Source organism: Contarinia nasturtii, unplaced genomic scaffold, assembly GCF_009176525.2.
Source record: "Contarinia nasturtii isolate CC-2019 unplaced genomic scaffold, AAFC_CNas_1.1 Cnas_scaffold_2489, whole genome shotgun sequence".
NCBI classification, from domain to species: domain Eukaryota; kingdom Metazoa; phylum Arthropoda; class Insecta; order Diptera; family Cecidomyiidae; genus Contarinia; species Contarinia nasturtii.
Window position 1 is genome coordinate 120,961 of NW_022199810.1, and position 21,891 is coordinate 142,851.

The window sequence follows — 21,891 nt, forward strand, 5'->3', positions numbered from 1 at the left end:
TCTGATGCCAATAATAGATGCCAATCCAGCCTGATGAAAGATTTATTAAGGAATAAATAAAGAACCAAAACAAACCTTTCATGTGTCATAAACGATAACTTACATTAGTCATACGGCAAATTACGATTCACTAAATGTAAACATAGCTTCAATATCAACTACATTTTGCCACATTCCATATCAAGTACTATAGCGATAAGGTCTCTTCAATTGTTTTAATCGTTTCAAGTTGCTGTTGGTGTTCATATTTTTATGAAAATAAATAAAAATTCATTTCACTGGAATCTGGAACTTCATAATTTAACAAAAAAACACAAAATCGACAACGAAAGAATTTCGAGTAATTCAAGTTTTATTTCAAATTCCTTCGCATGAGTTTTTTTCCAAATATAAGCTTAAATTTATCAAAACTACTCTAACAGGCAGTATTGTATTCAGGCAGACACACAGTCTTATCATGTTTAATGTAAATCACACAGAAACGCAAACGAAGCAAAATTATGTTTGGTTTTCTGTGGCGTCATTTTGCTTTTTCTTCTCTTCTTCGTTTCGTTGTGAAGAATATTATGTTGTGTAAAATGTGTAATGCATATATATTCAACGCTTATTTTCAAACGAATGACACGCCAGTGTGTGTTTTTTCTATGAATTGTTGATGATCATTGAATTTCCCACAATAATATACTGCCACCTCCTACACTTAGGTATTACCAACTAAAGAGGTATTGAGAGGTATCAATAAACTCTTACAAAACTGAATCTAATATAAAAAGTCTTATATTTTAAATTGAATTTTGCGATGAAGGTTAAATTTTATCCAAAAACATCAATGAAAATTTGAGTTTGAATTAATTACTTAATTTAAATTTAAAACTAATCAAATTTGAATCTTTTCGATGAAAGCTGCCTTCTTTATGGATCACGTACTTTTGAATGGAAGGGTCCCTCGTTTACTAGTACTTGATAAAAATATGTCCATTTTTAGAATAAATGCGATTTTGGGCAATCAATGTATTGAAATAATCATCGGTAACTTTTTGTAGTTGAATCATGCCGACCGTGGCTTCCATCGGATGACTTTGGCGATGGTGTAAATTGATATCACCAACGATGTTGCAGGAGCAAAATTTGCATTTGGTATAATGTGTACTTTCGTGTTGTTCAATTTCATCGACCAGCATTTCGGCGGGACAGTACTTGCATGTGACGGTATGCTTACGTTGAATGTGTGCATCAAGTGCATTCTTCGGCATGTAATTATCGCAATAAGAACATTTATGAACGTTATTCAAATGCCGGCCATAGTTTCGTCTTAGCACCTGTGCATCACAATGTGTACAATCGATGAAAGAATTTCCATCGTCTTCGCTGGAATCATCGTCGTAATAGTCGCCATGGCTATAGCCATAATCAACATAGATCGGCATGTTCACAACCACTAACAACACAAGAAAAAAATCAAAACATTTAAAAAAAAAAATGGTGGAAGGAAAAAACAACACACACAACTTACATTAACGTCAAGATTTTTTGCGCACAAAATTGACTTCAAACCACGTAGTGAATGATCACGAAAAATTCAATTTAATTTTTTCGGGATGTTTTATAATTTTTTGTATTTTTATCGAAAACTTTGAAAAGAATTTATTTTACAGACGACAGCAAAAAGGTTAAAGAATGACAGCAATGAATTGCGTTTAACTCACGATGCAAAGGCACGGTGCTCAAGAATGAAGTGTTCAAAATAAACAAAAGCAAGTGACATCATAGAGGATATACCACAAAATAGTGTGTATCCGTGTGTGTGTGTTGGTGATAAGTATAATATGATTTGAGTTGACCGGCATGCTCAAATGTATTTGAATTTGATGTCTCAGCGCATATGTTTGTTCTCTCTGCTTGTGTTAAGCATTTGAATACATATACACACTGATTTCATGCTTTGCACACTTGGATTTCCGAAGAAAACGTGTGTGGCAAATGTATCGCATTTCTATATTCTCTTCGTTTTTCGTTCCTTCGGTCATTTCTTTTTACTTTTTGGGATCTTCAATAGAGTGAATAAATGGAATATGAATTGATATTATGCACAGCGTATTGAGTGTATCTTTCTTCAATTAGTTTAGAACGGGAAAAAATTGTTCTTTAGTAAAAGAAAACACACACACTGAATAGTCTTCTTTTTTCTTATATTTATTGAAGAATCTAAATTAAATAGCTACAATTTAGACACTTACCAAGACTGATGTCGAATTTTATTCATTCAAAGTATGGAAAAATCATTATTATTGAAATTTTTCTAATTTGGAAGGAAAGCAACTCTACGTAAATGCAAAACAAGTTATATTATTTTTCTTCTTAAAGAATAAACTCATGCATACATGTTACTTTTTTCAAACGTATTCAATTACAACGGGTTAAAGACAAATGAAGAAATAAATGTGTAAGCCGGTTTTCCTTCCTCTTTATCAGTTCGAATGGTAATTTTTTCATTCAATTTCATATTTGAACTTATATTGTATGCGAAATGATAAAGATTATTTGAATATGTCTTAAGCTCAATAGAATATTTGTAATTTGGATGAATAATAATTGGTGTGCTTCTTATATCAAAAAATGTTTCTGAATTCGAAGAAAGAAGATGAGATTGAGAATGTATATTTCTTGACTCTTTGGTGGATTCTTCTGAAATAATTACTTCGATGCTTTGAATTTCAATGCGCCTGGATTGTTTGACAAGTGTCTGGAATTTCTGCGTCTGAAATGACTGTGATGAAAGGTTAAACAATAATTGTTGATTTGATGAAATTCTTGCGCAGTAAAATCCTCCAAAAAGCACAGGTCGATTTGACGATAAAATTATCAAATGACTCGTGAGATCCTTTTTTGGATTATCATTAAGTGGTATTGAACCGTATAAAATTTGTTGATCATTCCATTTGAATATCTTCTGTGACCTTGGACTTGGATTAAATTTACCAGGTTTCGAAAAATTTCCTGATAATAAGCGATGAACACTTTCATAATCTTCAAGATTAGCAATAAGACCGGGGTACTTGTCAATAATCGCTATGAAATCAAAATGATCAATTGAACCGAAGCGGATTTTATAGAGTGAATCTTCCAAACAAGTTAGTAAATTTTCCGTCTTGCTACCATCCAATTTACGTTTTCTGCACGCATTATGGGCCCATTCTAAACATGCTTTTAGTACAGATATTTCGTTGCACGAAATTGATTCCAATTCCAATATATGTTTTAAAACAACAAATTCACTTGTTAAAAAACTTTCTGTTTCGAAAACTGATTTGGTGCACATGCTAATTTTTCGTTCGCAAAATATTTTCAATTTATCGAAGTTGTAATGAATTGCCCAATGATAAGCCCAGCAAAAATCTTCAATGGTCAAATTTTCACTCCAAAACTTGCCACACATATCCAAGCACTCATTCATTAAGTACTTATGTGACAAACCCATAACTTCGGTTATATGTTCAACGTTTAATTTCACTTTGTCCTTATAAAAGAATTGCAAAAAATCCTTTAGGGCTTCGGGTGATTCCGTTAATTCAATTTTTATTTTATCATTTTTTAATTCAATGTCATTTTCGTTAATAGTTTTATCGTTTGAATTTTCATTCTCTTCAAGTTTTCCGCCATAAATCATTGCATAAAATACATCACTGCCTTTGGCCAAAATACACTTATGCGCCGGAACAACTACACGGTCTGGTCCACATATAAAATAAAAGTCGGCGGTATTTTTATCTAAATACAATTTTTCAGTCACATCCAATACAAATTTACTCCTTTGCACTTTATTTTCGGTCGTTTCAGATTCACTTTTCTCTCGCTTACGCTTTGATGATGATGGTTCTTGTAGTGCCATTATACCAACTTTTGTTTATTGTTTTCTTTTTTTAAATATTTTTTTTTTTTCACAAAAACTATTTTTAAGTATTTGGAATGTAAAATATCAAACTGTTCGATTGAATATACAGCGAAATTGAAGGCAATTTAATGTGGCTGTCAAAGAATGATTAGAGCGTTCTCAACGTATACAGATTGTGTAAAACAACATTGTCATTTGTAAGTATATGTTTTACGTCATTTATAACCATGTATTGATCTTTATTTCTTGTATAGACATTCACTACATTCAAAACTCACGAATTATAAGACTCACGAATCATAATAGCGATCACAGTGTGTCGTGTATTCATATGAATACCTCACGGAGAAGCTCTTAAAAGAGCAGTGTAGCTGCTTATGTTCTTCATTATGTGTTTCATTCTCGCATTCAATGCCACTACGAGCTGCATGCTTCACTCGTTTTTGATAAGGAAGCAAACACACAGCGGTGCTGTTAGTAGAAATGGGTGAATTATGTTTGTATTATTGAGAAATTGGTATTATTATTCAGACTATTATATTTTTCTCAGTTTTGAATATATTCACGTTTGCACACATTAACACTTTGAAAGCAGTCAACAGCCTATAAATGGAGCAGTTCTCTTATGCACAGGTGCTACTTAATCACAACGCATACATTGAGACTGTCAAATACGTTTAAGAATGAAAAGGTCGCATTTATCCAACATGCTACGTTCCAGGGCAAAATGAAAGAAAACTTTTTTTGTTTGATTTTAAATTTTTATTTTGTAAAGAGAATTTGTTTGATGCTGACAACCTTTGCATTCAAAACAGAATCAAAGATTTTTGCACACAATTCACCTTAACTCTAAAATACATTGTATGTAACTGGAAACAAATGAAATTAACGCGTATTATTATAGGTAAAAATGGCTCACTCATTTAGAGTGGTTTTGATGCGTTAAATTCTTAAGGTTGACTTTCTTATATATATTGAAATTAGAATTAATATTGATCGAAGCCACATTGTTTTTGCTCCATTTCCCCTTTATTGGTTAGTTTATTGGTGTCTATCCGTCAGTTGCTTTGCCAATGGTTTTCGGTCCAAAGGGAAGTGTTTGAGTAAACACTTGAAATTTTTATCAATGATTCACTTATTTTCCAGAGTCAATCACCATTTATTTCATTCTTCACATGCCAATGATATAATCTTCCTTAAAATCTTGTTGAAAAAATGAATGGATCTGAATAGTTGGACAGCATGCTGTATTTATGTTCATCTGATCGTGTCGACTGTTTCTCTCGATCACGTCGACCATCAATTGGAATATTTTTCAATGGACAATTGCAGTAACGGTCAATTTTTTCAACATTCTTAAACAGTTCCGCCAGATTATCATATCCATAAAATTCTTCATGTTCCGATGTCATCATTAAATCGTCCAAATTCTGCAACAAATCTTCGACGTTGTGAAAGAATTTCCCATCAAAATCACAATGCAATTTGAAACTTTTCAGTTGTGGATTCAATCGTAGAGCGTAATATAAATTTTCTTTGCGAATTTTGGCGGCTGTCACACCCTTTTCGCCGATTTCCAAATGCTCTAGTTTGGCGAAATTATTTTCGATGCATTTAAAATTGGTAGTCCAAGTACTGAAGTTCAGAATTTTCAAGGAGATAACATTTGGAAAGAAACGCTTCAAGTAATTTTGTGTCCAATTACAAGAATTCTTTAGTTCGATGGTGAGTTTCTTGACATTGTTAAATGGCCGGTTAAATGATAACCATGATTCACTTTCAACACCTTGAATAGTAAGTTCAATCAAAGAGTTTGCACAATATTGATTCATGTGACCGATCAAATGACGGAAATTTTTACAAAGATACGAATTTCGAACGATTTCTAGCCGAGAAATGCGATGTCCAAATAAACGAATCATTTCAAATGATGTTTTTTCATCACCAATCAACAAATTGTCATCGATCTGCTGGAAACGCTTTTTATACAAAATCTCACCGCCGGCACCGATTCGCACCAATTTCTTGCTGTATCGGCTGGAAAACGTTAAATCGACGGCCGTTTTGAGGTATTTATTCGATTGGGCCACATTCAACAAATCATCCAGATCCAAATAGTTTAGCAAATACTCGAGACAATCGAGATTGACATCGGTGATTTTTGTTTGTTCCATAAACATCCAGACTGCTTCGTATTCGGCCATTTTTTTAATGGAACTTTTCTTTTTGATAGTTTTAATTGAATTTTTTTGAGTTTCACTTGATTAACTCTCTTGATTTGGCGAAAAGTAGAATCGCGTGCAATAATTAATATAAATTCCAAAATTTCAGTTATTTAAAGAATCTTTTCACTTGATTCAGAGTAACTTCCGTACAAATGATGAAAAACAGAGCAACACCTTTAATTTTGAATATTGGTTCGTTCGAGAGAAAATACTCGTGCTATGAGTTTGACTTTTCAGATGTAACTGAATATAAAATCGTTGGATCACTGTTTTCTTCGAAAATTCAAAAAATTCATTCATATTGGCAAAACTATGTCTCACAGACAAGTGTAATGGTGTGTTATAATTAGTAATCCCTTTCACACATTCATGTATTCAACAACAGGAAGTGCCATTCAATAGCTTTACTTGTTTCAACCGTGCCTAATTGGGAAATGGTCACATTGTATTGAATGAAAAACCAAATGCACTCAGACACAAAAAAATTTGAATAAAATTCCCGACCACTCCAAATGAAGAGGATCATAAAAGCATGCTTTTATTACCCTTATGGTATTATCCCTTTTTACCGTCTCAAGATGAATGGACAATGGTCAATGACCATATACCTGCATTACAACTAGCCTCCGCAAACTCGCTCATCTCCAAAGTCCAAAAAAACAACTCAAAAATATATTTCCCACATTAAAAAAAAGCGGAACAGTGAGAAAAAATTTTTTTGCATGCAAATTCCCAAAGCAATAAGCCCCAAAGAAGAAATGAAGAAAATTTTATTTGTCACTTTTATGATAGTCTCGTTGAAAGGTTAAAGATCTCTCTTCCTCTTGCTATTGAATATTTTTTTAACATTGGTTCCATGTGTAACGCTACTTTTCATTTTCGACCACTTTGTTTTTATGTTAGAAGTATAGAATGTGATAAATGGTACATCACCATCTTTTCATTAATTAAAAAAAATACATTTGCTGTAAAAAACAAATAACGAAGGATATGGCCGCCTTTATTCACAGTGACTGTTTATGTAAATAACGGTAATTAAGCATTCTTCTTTTTACAAATACTCATTTAGCAGGATACTTACCGTCTCGGTGCATTTGTTTATATTTTTATAGTAATATTTTTTCAGCAGAAACAAACCATTGTAAACAATGACATATTTATAAAAAGAATGGTTTGGTGATCTGAATTCATTATTATTGAGACTCAAAGTACAGTTGTAATTTTCAATGAGTGGCAAAAAATGATATTCAACAGAATAAAGTTCATTGTTTTTTTAAGGTTTCTTTTTATAAAAAGGACGCATTTCTTTCAAATTATGATATTGGTTCTTGAGCGGTACTTATCAAAAATGAAAGGCTGATTACCGCATTTATTTTATTGACAGTTATTTCTATTGGTGGCAACATTTTCGATTGTACTCTCATGAGTTCGCATTACTAATGAATTTCAACTAGATACTGTCTTATGTCTATTACAACACAGTGAGACTATTACGTGAAAAATGATCGATTTGAAATTGACAATCTCCATATTCAAAAGAAAATAGAAAAAAAAGACTGGTTTTATTCGAATTATTCATTGATAAAAGGGAACTCGAAAATTTATTTCGTCTATTATCTAATCCAAAATGAGTTTCCATAGAAGTTTTCGCCAAATCTTCATTCAGAACATTGTAATTTAATTGTTTTGAGGTTCGAACTTCACCTATACATTGATGACTGGAATTTTAACTAATTCAATACCATTATGGTATCTGCTGCTTTAATGCATGGTTCTTGCTTGATTTCGATTGCGTGATCTTAATTGATCAACAGCCAATTCCATTCATATTTCTTTCATAAATTGTAATTTAAGCCAGAAATTAAAAAAAAACAGATTGGATTAATAAAGTGATGCCACCAATAATGGCGGGAAACGTGGAGATCAGTTGATGCCACGAAAAATAAGAGGAAAAAAACATGATAAAAATAATAACAGACGAGCTGCCCTTTGTTTTAGTTGAGTTTAAAATAAGCTTCCTTTATTTATTGGCGTAATACATTTACGGTGTATAAAACACATAAAAATTGATTTTGTCAAGCGATTTAATCCAGAATGTTTCAAATAAGATTGCAAATTATAATATTTTTTTGATAACAATGGATTTCATGATTAAATGAAATGAATACAAGCTAGGGGAGAGAAACCAATGCTAGTTTTTCTAGTTTATAGCTAATTTACTAGTTTTTAGCTAATTTACTAGTTTATTGCTTGAATAATCTAATAATGCTAATATTCCTTTATGAAATTGCTAGTTTTCTAGTTTTTTGTTCTGTCAAATGACAATCAAATGATTGTACTGACACAATGAAGTATTTTGACGTTTTGTTGTTCAGACATATTTTTATGTGTTTTGAAAAAATATACACTTATAATAGTGAAAATTAGTTTAATTATTCTTTTTTAACACAAAATCGTGCATAAAGTACCTGTTTCTTTCAATAGTCGACTTGTAAAATTGATTTGGTCACCAAATCATGGCAGAATATCAAAATGGCGGATCAAATAATTTTTGCTAATTTTTGCTAATTTTTCTAGTTTTTGCTAGTTTTTTTCTAATTTTCCTAGTTTTTACTTGAAATATAAAAAACTAGCTAATGGTTTCCGTCCCCTAGAATACAAGTAATTTTGAATAAGTTAATCGCCACGGTAGAACGGTCGATTTTTCCTGATTTTTTTTACATTTTTTGTCCATTCCGGGTCTTGATTGTTAATTTCTTTGTCTGGATTGATAAAATGATCACAGCCACCGGTGGGGTCTTCGTTCAATGAAGCATCATAGAGACTATCTGACCAAGAACGAATACGATTATAAATTTCTGGCTCGTTAATAGGAATATCGTTGCGACCATTCCAACACTCAAATTGCCCCAGCCTTTTGCACGCATCCTCGATTCTATTGCCGCACCAGTATTTTCTGTACTTGGCCGTGGCCGCACGATTCTTTATAACCCAACCAACCCGTTTCTGTCTCTCTTCAGGTTCACCTCGGGCTTCTGCGTAAATTGTCTTGACAAATATTTCCTTGCCGCTACAAATAAAATAAATCATTGAATAAGCTAATCGAAAAACCAGAACATATACTGAGCATAGATATATATCCGGGATATTTTGTGAGTATCCGATATTTATCGCAGCCAGACATTATAATGGAGTGAAAACAATAGAAGTGATTGTTATAGGTCTAAGTATAAAACCATTTACATTACTACAATCACTATAACAATAACTTCTATTGTTTTTACTCTATTTCAAAGTCTGGCTCCAATGAATATCGGATACTGACAAAATATCCAGGATATATATCTATGCTTAGTATATGCTCTGCGAAAAACTGTTCTTTTTCCTTTTACGGCTATTCAACCGATTTTTAATGGAACACACACCAATGGAATGATATTTATTACTACATTTGAAATATGAAATGAAATGTGTAAAAAGTACACATAGAGAAAAACATTAAGATTTACTGCTACATTTTTAAGAAACGTCAAAACACAACCACTATTGTGTTTTTTCTCACTCATTTTTTTTATTCAATTGTCAATGTGTGTGCTGTGCGCATGTATAGAAGGATCTTTTACTCAGTGAGAAAAAGCACAACAGTGGTTGTGTTTAGACGTTTCTCAAAAATGTAGTAGTAAATCTTAATGTTTTTCTCTCTGTGAAACATTTACAATGTTCACAAAGTGTTTATTAGTCAAACATTCAAATTAATGCAATGTTTTGAATTTTGAAATTACTGCTGATCTCAGAGTAGAATCCAAACTCTAAATCCTTGATGCTGAAAAAGTTCAAGTGAGATCAACCATCGTTTATAACATAGAAATGATAGAAAAAAATATTTCTTTTCTCAGAATTATAAAAAGGCTCCAAAAAGAAAGAAAATCATGGTATCCCGATGACTTGGATCGCAAAACGAACCTTGGACCGGTCACAACAAAAAAATTGTCATTGCTCAACGCACTTTGTACGCAATTTTTTCTACGTTTGTATGCGATGTACAAACTGTATTCCCCATAAATATAGACATTTCGATCAAAATTATTCCGAAATAGGGTGAAAAATTCACAGCGATAACACCAATTTTTGACATTTCGAATATGTGACAGGCGTAATTACGATCGCTGTCGCATTAACTGATAAACAAACAACTCAGTTTTGTTTTTACTCCCATTTAGCTATGTTCTTCATCGTTCATAAAATCAAATTTATTTTTTTTCATTCCATGTGAATCATCATAACATCAAATTCGGGATAATTTTGAAAGGTATGTAGGATACATTTAACACACACACAATTTCAACCAAAGTTTACTTTACTCCGCAGAAATTTCAAATGAAGCTAATACATTTGATGTGTAAAATGATGAAATTTACGTCATAAACGTCGATGATTTTGTGTTTTCGTGCCCTTTTCTCTTTGCAAATAAATGTAACTGATAAAAACTTCATTTATTTTCTCATTATTCATTTATATTTTGCAACGCATTAATTGAATTTTCACTTCAATTCTAGGTTTATGGGAAAAATGGTTGATTTAAATAAAAACGTCAAAACAAACCAAGATCAAAAAAATCTCTCAAAATCATCACCTGCAGAGAACGAAGAAATTGTGCCATTGAATGAAAACGCCGTCGAAGTGTTGCCATCAACAAAAATCATCGATATAAATAACGATTGTCTTCATCATATATTCAATCATTTGGAGCTAGACGAACTCTTACATCTATCCGACTTGAGCTTATCATCAGCTTGTCAATTGGCATTCTCGCGCAGATATGGAAATAAATTCGTGGAAATCGTTGCATATGAATGTTCGAAATATCGTTGGTTCTCAATAGCTGAAGACATCATTTGGGTCCACAACATAACCGGATGCCTTAAACTTTTGCGTCATTTTGGAAATTCATTGTACGGTCTGGCCATTTATTTCGACCACACCAAACGAATTCAATGCGAACAAGTGGACAACTATATCCGTAAATATTGTACCAAATCGCTGAAAAAACTTAGTTTTGAAAATGCTCCCAAATGGGTGTTCAACGACATTCAAAAACCATTTCCAAACGTTGAAACGGTTATATTCAGTGCATCAACTTTGGCAAAAGAATTGTGTGAATTTAACAAATGGTTCCCAAGCATGAGTCGATTGGAATTCACAGCCGGCAACACAATCCTTCACAGCAAATGCATCGAAGATCGATTTATCAATTTAAAACATCTATGGATCGAAATTAATCCAGAAAATGGATTCAACAAATCAAATGTACTCGCATGTCTGCGGTTGAATTCAAATCTTCAAAGTTTACGACTTAAAAACTGTTTTAATGGGGTATTTCTTAATAATGCCAGTCAATATTTACAAAACCTTGAAGAGCTTGTAGTTGAAACGGACAAAAAATGCGATTTTTACAACGATGATCTGAAAATGCATCTGAAAAACGTCAAATATTTCGAAATTATCGTGCCTGATGTAATCGGTAGGATTCCATTCACATTTGATCGCCTTGAAAATGTACATGTAGTTGCCAAAGGCATATATGGATGCGATACATTTTTTAGTGAGCATTCATTGAAAAAATTACAGCTTTCATTACCATTGGAAATGTCGGTGCTTACGGGCTCGTTTTTAATTCACGGCGGTGTATGGTCATTTGCTGAGTCATTGCCACAAATAACAGAATTCAAAGCTGATAAATGCACATTTTCTACTAATGATGCTGCGATTTTTCTCAACACATGCCCCATGCTCACACTATTCCGCTGCAGAGCTGATACTCAATTTAGTTTAAGTCATATAATGCAAGGTCTGGACAAAAATGACAAATGGCAGGGTGCCGTGGACCGAAAGAAAAATGTTTTATTGAAACGTCAAGTTTGTTGATATTTTCTTGTGATATTATCATCTAAAAAACTCATTGATATCCTTTTTCATTGTATTTATGCAAATAAATAAATAAATAGATAGATGATTATCACATTTTTATTTCTATGCATAAATAAATAGTGTAACATTTTAAATTGTCTCTTAATCACTGCAGCGACTCTTCACATTCAACCTTTGGGCTTGTCCGTTGTGCTTAGGCTGTCAAAATTTTTAATTGTGTATATTTCTGGAAAAATTTCTTTTGAGAAATTTGAATGCTTAACTGGTGTGTTTAATGTTCGGGGACTACTAATTAATGTGCTTAAAATTCCACCGAAAATTGATAGGGTTGTAAACGATGTCTGTGGTATGAGTTGACCAAACACAATAGTAGCGCCGATAAACGGAGCAGAGAGCAAAAAAATCCGCGCATAAACGATTGTTGAAAAAGCACAGATTTTCTTTTGATTTTCAGAAACCAGTTCAGTAGTGCATGTAGTTAAAATTGCAAGCGTACAGGAAATGGCGGCTTTTGAAACCATAGATGATAACATCAAAAGTGACACTCTTAAATTGACTTCAACTAAAAAAAAAATTAAGAAGGTAATTTCTTTTAAATAATAAAGAAAGAAGCAGAAAACATACTATCTAATGGAATGAGCCAAGCGCTGTAAGCAATCAATCCAGCAATGATATTAAATAATCCTGTGTAGAGCCATTTTCTTCTTGTGTACAAAATTAAAATTAATCCAACAAATACACCGAGAATCTCACAGCAACCTGGTTTTTTTTTTAAATAATGATTAAACTGTGAGCAAACCGTAAATAATTTTTATAACATCGCAATACCTGCAATCATTGTATTAATTTCCAAATGCTCTCTACTAAATGATCGAATATTCAAAAGCATTCCATAATATGTTATGATATAAATGGACCAGCAAATATGTACACAGACCATGTTCCGAAAAGAAGCAGTTGGTCCTTTCCAAAGAGTCCACCATCCAGCTGGAGGTAGTTGATTTTGCATATTGTATGCTTGCTGCCGAAGTAGAAACTCTAAATTTGATGGCAAAACATTTTTACGATCATTAACAATAGCCGATTCAATAAGAATATCTCTGACTTCATCAATGCGACCGTTTGCAAGCAACCATCGGGGTGAATTTGGAATCCATCTACGAAACGGAAAAAAAAACTTATACAAGTTTATTGAGCAATGAAATGTTCATTAATATTTACCTCCATAATATGATTAAAACTACTGTTGGCCAACTGATTGCTATAAATATATTATTATTCATTATTTATTTTTATAAATTTTCTTTAGTAATATCTATGTTGCTGATTGTTATTTGTTTAGAATTATTAACGTTTCAATGGTAAATTGTAGATTTATAGAATCTAGTCTTTAAAAAAATTACCCAAATATAAATGTGACCAGCTTTTAACAAGATGAGCTAGTAACGGCAAAAGAATTACGCCAATTGACCAAAATTGCTCAAAAAGTGTAACCACTATTGTTTTTTGTTTGCCCGATGTAATATCTGAAACTAAGAGTAAAAATTGAAATACAAATGTTTTCAACTTTAAATTCAGCCAAAAACTTACAAATCATTCCTCCAGCCGTGTACATTTGACAACAACAAATGGCTGACAGACAACGAAAAAAGACATGCAACTCATACGAGTCAACTAGGCCCGTCATACTGCCACAAAAAATCTGAGTGATCATGCCGAAAAGCTAAAAAATTACATTCTCTTAAAAATCGAGTTTTGAAAATACGAGTTTTGTATGAATTTTCTATCGACGAATTGAAGCGTCACTTTGTATTATACGTACCATAACACTTTTGGGACTAAAACTAATAAATAAATAAAATTTAGAATTGCGTTGAAAAAATAATCGAAAAGATAAGAAAACTTACTGTTTTAATAAATAAGTTGCTAACAATCCTCCTGAAAAATAAAATTAAAAAAAAAATGAAAAAAAAAATTAAAATAGAAAAAAATAGAAAATTTAAAATGATCTTTCAAAAATTCAAGAAATTTAGGAAAAAAGTAAATAAATACCTGTTAATACACCAAACAAATGAAAAAATTGGGTGCTAGCAATTAGAATGTCTTTGTTGCAAACCAAATTATAGTCTATTTTATAAGAAAACGAAAGAGGATGAAAAAATAAAATTTAATGAATAAATTATTTTGAACATCTGTACAAATTACCTGTTACAAGTGTTGAAAAGTCTGTATGATGATAAAATCGTTTGCATGGCACAATAACGCTGTCATTTCGATTGGGTGAAATCCAATCTTCTGTAATTGAGGACAACGAGTGAAAATACCTAGAGTTGATTACATAGAAAAGAATGGAAATTAATCAGTAAGTGATGGAAGTAATAAAAATATACTTCGGAAAATAAAAATACATTTCGGAAACTTTATGAGCGTCAGCGTATATATTACAAAAATCGATTTTATTGGTTCCATCGTTATCCGAATCCGTCGTTGGATGCATCATTGAAATCCAAGCGGTCTTATTAAAGTCAAGCATCCGTTCAAACTTTTCTTGTGTATGTGAATTTAAAACTTTCACCGAAGGATGGCAGAAAAACTCTCCATCTAAAAGAAAAAATTTATAATAAATTTATATTAAATTATACTGAAAATTAAACAATCTACCTCGTGGTGCTGGCGCCGAAAAAATGATCACAGCCATAAACCACGCTGAAGGGATTTTTGTTAGGAAAATTAATAAGACCGTGCGCATCTGCCACTTTCCAAAGTTTCCATTGATTTCTCCAATAATATCAAAATTATTTGATTTCATGACATTTTCCATTTTTTCTTCTGTCCTCTCGATCGACTGAAAATGTTTGATTCTTTCGTTGCCGTCCTGGCATTGAGCCAAATTCAGTGGTTCCTTTACACAAATATCACAGGTTTCTTTCAAGTCTGAATTTCTCTATATTTGTCCAAATTCAAGGAAACATTTCATTACTTTGATTTCTTATTACGACCGAATTATTATTTTTTTTGTTCGAAACCTTTGTTTTCAGTTAAAATTCTCATTCTCAGTACCTTGCAACTGAAAAACACGTCAAACACGCATCATCGCACTTTTAATAGCACTTTCAACAGTGGAAATAGGAACTAAAAATTAGCACACAAATTGCATGACTATCAAAATTCAACTAAAACTCTCTAATTAAACAATATTAAATAGAAAATAAAAACCCTACTATTTTCTAATTTTTCTGACTGTTGAGATATACATATACAAAAGAAATGAGACGACGAACGAGATTGTTCTGCGAGTGGTGGGACAGCGAATAACATCTACCTTATAAATGCTATTTGCTTGTTTGTTTTAGTAATTAGCCAAAAAAACTCCAATGTATTGTGTAGAAGAGAGAGGTACTTCTACGTAGAAATCGTCTCTATTGTCGTCAACATGATTATCAATTCTAATATTGATAAAGCAAAATTGAATCACTTAGCGAAATGATTCAAATTATCCAATTTAAATGCTTTTTTCTATGAGTTACAAGCAAACTGAATAAGAACTGGTTATTCTGTTATTGACAATTGGTTAATCCAAGATAAAATAAAAAAATATCGATAAAAAAATATAAAAAAAATATATAAAATATCGATAAAAAAATTCATAACAATCGCAAAATATTTGTTTTGGAAAATCAATTTCAAATACATTAAATAGAAAACAATATTTTATGTGAATTTAGTAAGTATTATACTTTATTTTCTATGGTATTTCGCGATCTCAGCTTTTGTTTCAATGAAAACTTTGATAAACTCGAGTTAATAAATTGAAGAATAATGATATTTTTCTAAAAATGTTAAATTTTAGAATGAAATTTATAGAAAATTTCCAACATTTTTTGAAATTCGGTTAACTTTTTATCATTCATTCTCATTTTTCATTATATTTTAATATTAACGTTAAACTAATTAATACTGAATAATTGCTAAACAAAATCACATGCGATATTTTATGATGATGTCTTTCTATTAATCTGGCGACGATATGTGCGTGTTCTATACATCTGGGAAATTATTTTGGCTCATATTTAGTGTAGGGTTAACAAAATAGTGTACGTTTTCTGCAAAATAAAAAAAAATTGATTTTGCTCTTCCTCCGAACTTTTCAACTCTTTCTATTTGCTGTGGCTGTGAGGTGAGAAACTTATGGCTTTTTATTGATTTTCACTTTTTCCGATTTTTCGAGAAAATTCATTCAATTAGAAGAATAAATATAAAGTCAACTGATATATCAAACATCTCTCTAGTATTTCAGATCCCACACAAACATGGCATCATATTTTGGCATCATATTTATCAGTATCATAAGTTATGTTTGTGGCAGGTAACATAAGAAATATTATTTAGCCAGAATTGCAAACGATATTATGGGATTGATTAAACAGGTGCTAAAATGGTTCGAATCGTGTTTGTCAAATATTCATATATTACTGATAAACTTCCTATCGGCACATAGCAAGAGAAGCGAGCCTAAAACGTCGAAAAACGTCTTAAAGTAAATAAATATTTGTTTTTTAATCAAAATGTCTTCTAATCGAAAAGAGGAAATTTTGGCTAGGGGAATGATCGGTGTACGGTGCAGTCATAATTGTTATTAAAATGTCATATTTCGATGTAACATTTATTTGATTATCTGAAATGATTTTCCTCAATATTTTCCTCACTGTATTGAATTATTTTGTAAAGCTTAGTGAAAATCATAATTTTTATTATTGTACAAAAAGTTTTTTGTTTAACTTTCTAAAAAAAACAGATTGTTCTTAATTTATCGATTTGCCAATTATATGAAATGAGTAAAAACAAACCAATATAATATATGCTTTAACAACGTTCAATGGTTAAAGGGAATTAAATTTTTAATAAAAATATTGTATTACAATTTTTAAATTTTTTTTATTAATTATTTTGTTATTACAATCAACATCATGGCGAATGATTGTTATTGGTCCAGATTTCATTATTATTATTTAATATTCTAACTTAATCTATAATCACAAAAAAATACGTCTATGTATAAAGATGCTCACATATGGGTTGTTGTAACTAGTGAGTTATCTATGTTTTTTAAAACTTCGTTTGAGTTTTTATCGATCGTTGCTCTCGGTGTATTGTGTATGCGATCGACAATACACGAACAAATTCCACCGCAAATTTCAATAAACCCAAACGCTGCTAGTGGGAAAAGGTTATGTACAAATGTAAGTGTACAAATAAATGGTGCGGTTAAAAGACAAGTACGAGCCCAAACCACACATGAAAACATACAAATATTTCGCTTTGGCGCTGGCAGTAATTCAGCTGTACACGTATATAAAACAGCCTGTGAACAAGTTGTTGCTATTTTTGAAATCATTGCCAATGTCATCCCAAACGCTACGTCTATTCCCGAAACTGTTCGCAATTTATTGATGTGTAATGTAAATTGAAAAAAAAAATTGAATGAAGGTGAATTTTAGTGTGAATGAAATCGTTTGACATGCAAGTATTACTTACGTGTACTAGGGAATATGAAACTCAGAATGCCAGCAACGATATTAAATAAACCAGAATAAAGAAATTTATTTTTATGTGCGTTCATAACAATAAACCATGCGGCGAACACGCCGATCAGCTCACAAATTCCCATCGCAATTGTATTTATAATAAGATATTTTCGGCCGAAAGCGCGAATATTCAACAGCATTCCGTTATAATTTGTTACATCAACAGCCCATGCAATATGTAAGGCGAACATCAAAATAAATTGCATTTTTGTTGACCAAAGAGATGTCCAGTTGTCTGTTTTGGGCTCTTTTGAATAAATGTATGCTTTATGCTGTAGAAAACTGTCCAAATTCGATGGTAAATGGGACGTTCTTTTGTTCACTTGGATTGCATAGAAAATGTTATTTTTTGCGGGAGCCAATTTGGCATGTCTCAAAAGCCAGCTCACTGAGTCTGGTATCCAAAACCATATCAAAATATATGCAACAGTCGGTAGTGAGATCGCCAAATAAATGGAAGACCAAGACCATGCTGGCACTAGACTTACAATTGGCAACAATATTATGCCTAAGCCCCAAAATGATTCAAACAAAACGCACACTGACTTCCGATATTTTCCACCGCATATGTCTGAAACTAATATTTAACACAATACATGCAAATTAAAAACAAAACAAACTCAATGTCGCCCAACAGTACTCACAAATGATTCCACCTGCCGTGTACATTTGACAACAGCAAATGGCCGTAAGACAACGAAAAAATACGTGCAATTTGAAATTATTTACAAGTCCCGTTAAACATCCGCAAATGATTTGACTGATAATCCCAATGAGAAAAACATTTTTAGGGCTAACGCTATTCAAAAAAGAAAATGTATTAGTTTACAAATCAATCGATAAACTTTGGAACTCACAAAACCAATAATTCGTTTGCAAGAATTCCTCCACATAAGACTCCCAACAAATGAAAAAACTGTGTAATTGCAATCAAATTACGTCGTGAACAAACCAAATCAAACTGAGTGACAAGTGAATTGAAAATGGAATGATGAGTAAATTTTTCACATTGGTCGGTATGCGATGATTGTGGTGGTATAGTGACCGTCTGGTTAACGTCAACACGGCAAAAATCAATTCGATCAATCTCACCGAGGCGAGTGTAATTCTCCTGTTGGCAGTGATATTCACCATTTTCCGCAAATGGAGCAGTGAATATTATACCTAAAAAAATTCGTAAAACTAAATATTTGGGTTGGATATTGATTAAATTTTTTTTACAAGCCATAAACCAGGCGGCAGGTAGTTTGCACAAAAATATAAATAAAACGCTACGTTGCTGCCATAGTCCCCATTCGCCAATTAAATCGTTGATCGAATAGTTTGGTTTCGATTGTGTTTCTGATTGTAAAACAACGGAGCACATTTCGAGCAAATTTCAAGCACTGCTTTGCAAAAAAAAAACGAATCCAACAAACAAAATCAAAAAATATAATAGAAAGATAAGGAAGCATTGTATCGTACATTTTGTTCAAATCCCATATTTTTTTGTACGGATTGGGTTCCAAGCGGTATATAAGCTCGGTCTCTATTGACTTTATTTTAATTAACTCAGAGATAAAAGTTTATTTGCTATTAAAATTCTTTCGTATAAATAACAAAGTGAAAAAAAATTGTAATTGCAAATTGCGTGATTTAAACATTTTTACAAACACAGTAATATTGTTTGAATTTAAACATTGAAGTTATAGGTCATTTATTCCGATTCTTTTTGTTACTTGCTATCATTTTTTTCATGCCAAACTCAAATTGAAATTTCGTGAACACATTTTACAACACATCGAACAGATTTTACCATAAGTTTTTCTTGGTTGCTTTACTTCGTTGGTCGTGGCGAAAGAAATAAACACATTTTAGTCGATTGCAATACACAATTTCGTACAAATTTTTCTTGATTAATCATGTACTAATTTATGTTATATTAACTCCACTTTGTAGTTCTAATTAAAGTGCAGCACACTCTTTTGCAATCTTCTTCAAAAAATTAGTAATTTAACACAAATAACAACATGACAAATTTCACAATAAATTCAACTAATTAGCCATATTAGCGCCTCATGCACATTTCTGATTGAAGAGCACTGAACTTGAATTTTTTTCTCACTGAAAAAATCTTGCATGAATTACCTTCAATTCAGAGATATCGTGGTTTGATATCGCCGTCGCCGTTTTGAATAATGTATTTCAATAAGTATTCTTTTCGTTATAAAGTGTTTCGTTTCACGTTGAGTGATTATAGTACCGTGAATTATAAGTTTTCCTTATTTATCAAAATATCTTAATCTATAGATTAGGAAGTAATTGTGTGATGAATTATTTTCAACCGCGGATAGACAGAATACATCACAAACCAAACACTAACTGAATGTGTTCAAGTCAAAAGATTTGCAATTTGGCTCAAGAAAATGAGGAAATGAGTCGAAAGTTTCGACGACATAGCGAAACCAACATATGTCGTCAGAATTTGTGTATACATAAACTCTTTTCATGCTTGAAATTTAGTCAATATCTTGGTATACAATTTGATTTTGCAACGTGTTGATTAAATTTGAAATATAGCTGCTTATTCTGAAAAAACTTTGAATTACAACATTATGGTACCGGACGACTGTTGTAGTATTAGTAGATTGAAATAATGCCGAGACAGTCAATATACTCAAACAATTGACTGTCTCGGCATTATTTCAATCTATTTTAAATTACAACGTAAATTTTGAGAGGTGCTCTTGATTTTCCGTGACAAAATATATTTATGCGACTTTATGTACTCTCAATGTCAAAGTCAATACAATTTATATTTGTGCGAAAATCGTGTTCTGTTTTTCAATCAATTGAAACTGAATACTTCTGTGTATGGACTACGAAAATCGATGCTGTCACTGATTGAAGAATATATTAGAAACCCTTGTGGAAATATTTCGACTTCATAGCCGACTATAAATTGACTAATTTGGGACGAAAATGGCTGATATTTCAGCCAGCTAAAGTTAACTATAAGTGACTATATGCGTCTTCATGTAACTTGAGTTGAGAAATGTCGATTGTGATCATAGTTAACTACGGTTAACTATAAATATATGAAATTGACTTTTGTCAACTATGTTGACTATAATCACTTTTAGTTAACTCTGAAACATAGCCGACTATATTTGATTTCAATCATCTATTGGTAATTTTAACCGAATAAAAGTGATTAAAATTGACTTAATATATAGTCAGTCATTTTTTTTCACAAGGGAATAGAAAATCTCTTTGTGTAGAAAAAAAAAATTCGAAGTATATAAGAATTGGCACATTGCCCAAAATTATTTTGTAAAACATCACGGTGCTACAGCTGGTTTAGCATATGCTAGAGCATATGACTAGAATTGATGACGTTTATATGATATATTTCTTTTAATTGATAAAAACAGGCACAATTAAGACGCCAAATATATTCGTGTGTGAAATGATCTATCCAAAAAGTGAAAATCCGTACAAAATTGAGTATTTGCAAAAAAAATCTCAGAAATAATTTCACGAGAATTGAACAAAAATACGACAGAATCTTTTTTGAATAAAACTAATTTCCACTATAAGATGCACTATTGTTTTACCTATGAAAATGTAGTAATTCTTAAAACATCGAGATTTTGTGTAACTCAAAATGTACGATGCCTCGAAATCAAGATGCTATTTGATTGATGAAAGAATGGCGGCCAACTGAACTGGAAATGAGTTGCTTACATGCGACAAAAGAAAAATAATAATAAATAGCAATAAAATTTAATCAATTCTAATTGACACGCGCAACCATCAAAATGATGCTATTGTTTTTGTTCAAAATCGAATAAGGAACTGTTTTGTTTGTATCTTTGTTCCATCTATTGCCATTTTAGCGCCGACGAATCGATCGAAATGTATATAAATTTTATGTCAACGATAATGAATGGAGATTGTTGACATCATTCTTTTTTTTTTTAATGTTCGCTCCAATGGGAGGAAATGACAGCAAATTTTAAAATTGGCGCGCTGTTTAGTTTCGATTCGAGTTGTAAAATTACATTGACGTCCCCTTTGAAATTCGGTGCGCCACCGTCGGCTCAAAGAGACTTGAAGTCTTCACATCCTCTCATTGGTTCGCTCTAAGGCAAGATCCAAAGGAGTCATTCAACAACTTTTTTTTAAATCAATATCAATAATGAAATATGGGCCAATTCGCTCAATGGAGATGCAAGAGTTCTAGATACGACAGAAACCAGAATTTTCATCTATTCGGTTT

General features: G+C 31.9%; 4 protein-coding genes and 1 long non-coding RNA gene across 9 annotated transcripts; 1 reads left to right on the plus strand and 4 right to left on the minus strand.

Annotated features, from left to right (window-relative positions):
* Positions 1 to 321: 321 nt before the first annotated feature.
* LOC116348493 lies at positions 322 to 2,341 on the minus strand. Its single transcript, XR_004201818.1, has 2 exons — positions 1,514 to 2,341; positions 322 to 1,438 (listed from the first exon to the last, which is right to left on the minus strand). It is a non-coding gene; the product is annotated as an uncharacterized LOC116348493 (long non-coding RNA).
* A 37-nt stretch (positions 2,342 to 2,378) lies between these two features.
* Positions 2,379 to 4,037, minus strand: LOC116348492. Its single transcript, XM_031779515.1, has one exon. The coding sequence runs from the start codon at positions 3,887 to 3,889 to the stop codon at positions 2,408 to 2,410; it is 1,482 nt and encodes a 493-aa protein (XP_031635375.1). The 5' UTR covers positions 3,890 to 4,037; the 3' UTR covers positions 2,379 to 2,407.
* Positions 4,038 to 10,403: 6,366 nt separating this feature from the next.
* LOC116348495 lies at positions 10,404 to 12,042 on the plus strand. Its single transcript, XM_031779517.1, has 2 exons — positions 10,404 to 10,426; positions 10,674 to 12,042. Exon 2 carries the CDS (start codon positions 10,678 to 10,680, stop codon positions 12,040 to 12,042), a length of 1,365 nt encoding a protein of 454 aa, XP_031635377.1. The 5' UTR covers positions 10,404 to 10,426; positions 10,674 to 10,677.
* Positions 12,043 to 12,127: 85 nt separating this feature from the next.
* Positions 12,128 to 20,071, minus strand: LOC116348510 (solute carrier family 22 member 8-like). Of its 3 annotated transcripts, XM_031779534.1 has the most exons (14): positions 19,758 to 20,071; positions 15,106 to 15,177; positions 14,707 to 14,989; positions 14,454 to 14,646; positions 14,251 to 14,369; positions 14,098 to 14,172; positions 13,953 to 13,983; positions 13,868 to 13,889; positions 13,636 to 13,768; positions 13,449 to 13,577; positions 13,267 to 13,306; positions 12,874 to 13,202; positions 12,670 to 12,804; positions 12,128 to 12,607 (listed from the first exon to the last, which is right to left on the minus strand). In XM_031779534.1, exons 3-14 carry the CDS (start codon positions 14,864 to 14,866, stop codon positions 12,213 to 12,215), a joined length of 1,761 nt encoding a protein of 586 aa, XP_031635394.1. In that variant the 5' UTR covers positions 14,867 to 14,989; positions 15,106 to 15,177; positions 19,758 to 20,071; the 3' UTR covers positions 12,128 to 12,212. The 3 variants fall into 3 exon arrangements, with proteins under 3 accessions (XP_031635394.1, XP_031635392.1, XP_031635393.1); XM_031779532.1 differs by lacking the exon at positions 15,106 to 15,177; XM_031779533.1 differs by lacking the exons at positions 15,106 to 15,177; positions 19,758 to 20,071 and having other exon boundaries at positions 14,707 to 15,099.
* LOC116348511 (organic cation transporter-like protein) lies at positions 17,022 to 21,326 on the minus strand. 3 transcript variants are annotated; one of them, XM_031779535.1, is made up of 6 exons: positions 21,227 to 21,326; positions 18,852 to 19,015; positions 18,488 to 18,794; positions 18,275 to 18,429; positions 17,581 to 18,207; positions 17,022 to 17,478 (listed from the first exon to the last, which is right to left on the minus strand). In XM_031779535.1, exons 2-6 carry the CDS (start codon positions 18,994 to 18,996, stop codon positions 17,111 to 17,113), a joined length of 1,602 nt encoding a protein of 533 aa, XP_031635395.1. In that variant the 5' UTR covers positions 18,997 to 19,015; positions 21,227 to 21,326; the 3' UTR covers positions 17,022 to 17,110. The 3 variants fall into 3 exon arrangements, with proteins under 3 accessions (XP_031635395.1, XP_031635397.1, XP_031635396.1); XM_031779537.1 differs by lacking the exon at positions 21,227 to 21,326 and adding an exon at positions 19,426 to 19,722; XM_031779536.1 differs by lacking the exon at positions 21,227 to 21,326 and adding an exon at positions 19,095 to 19,386.
* Between the last annotated feature and the right edge of the window lie 565 nt (positions 21,327 to 21,891).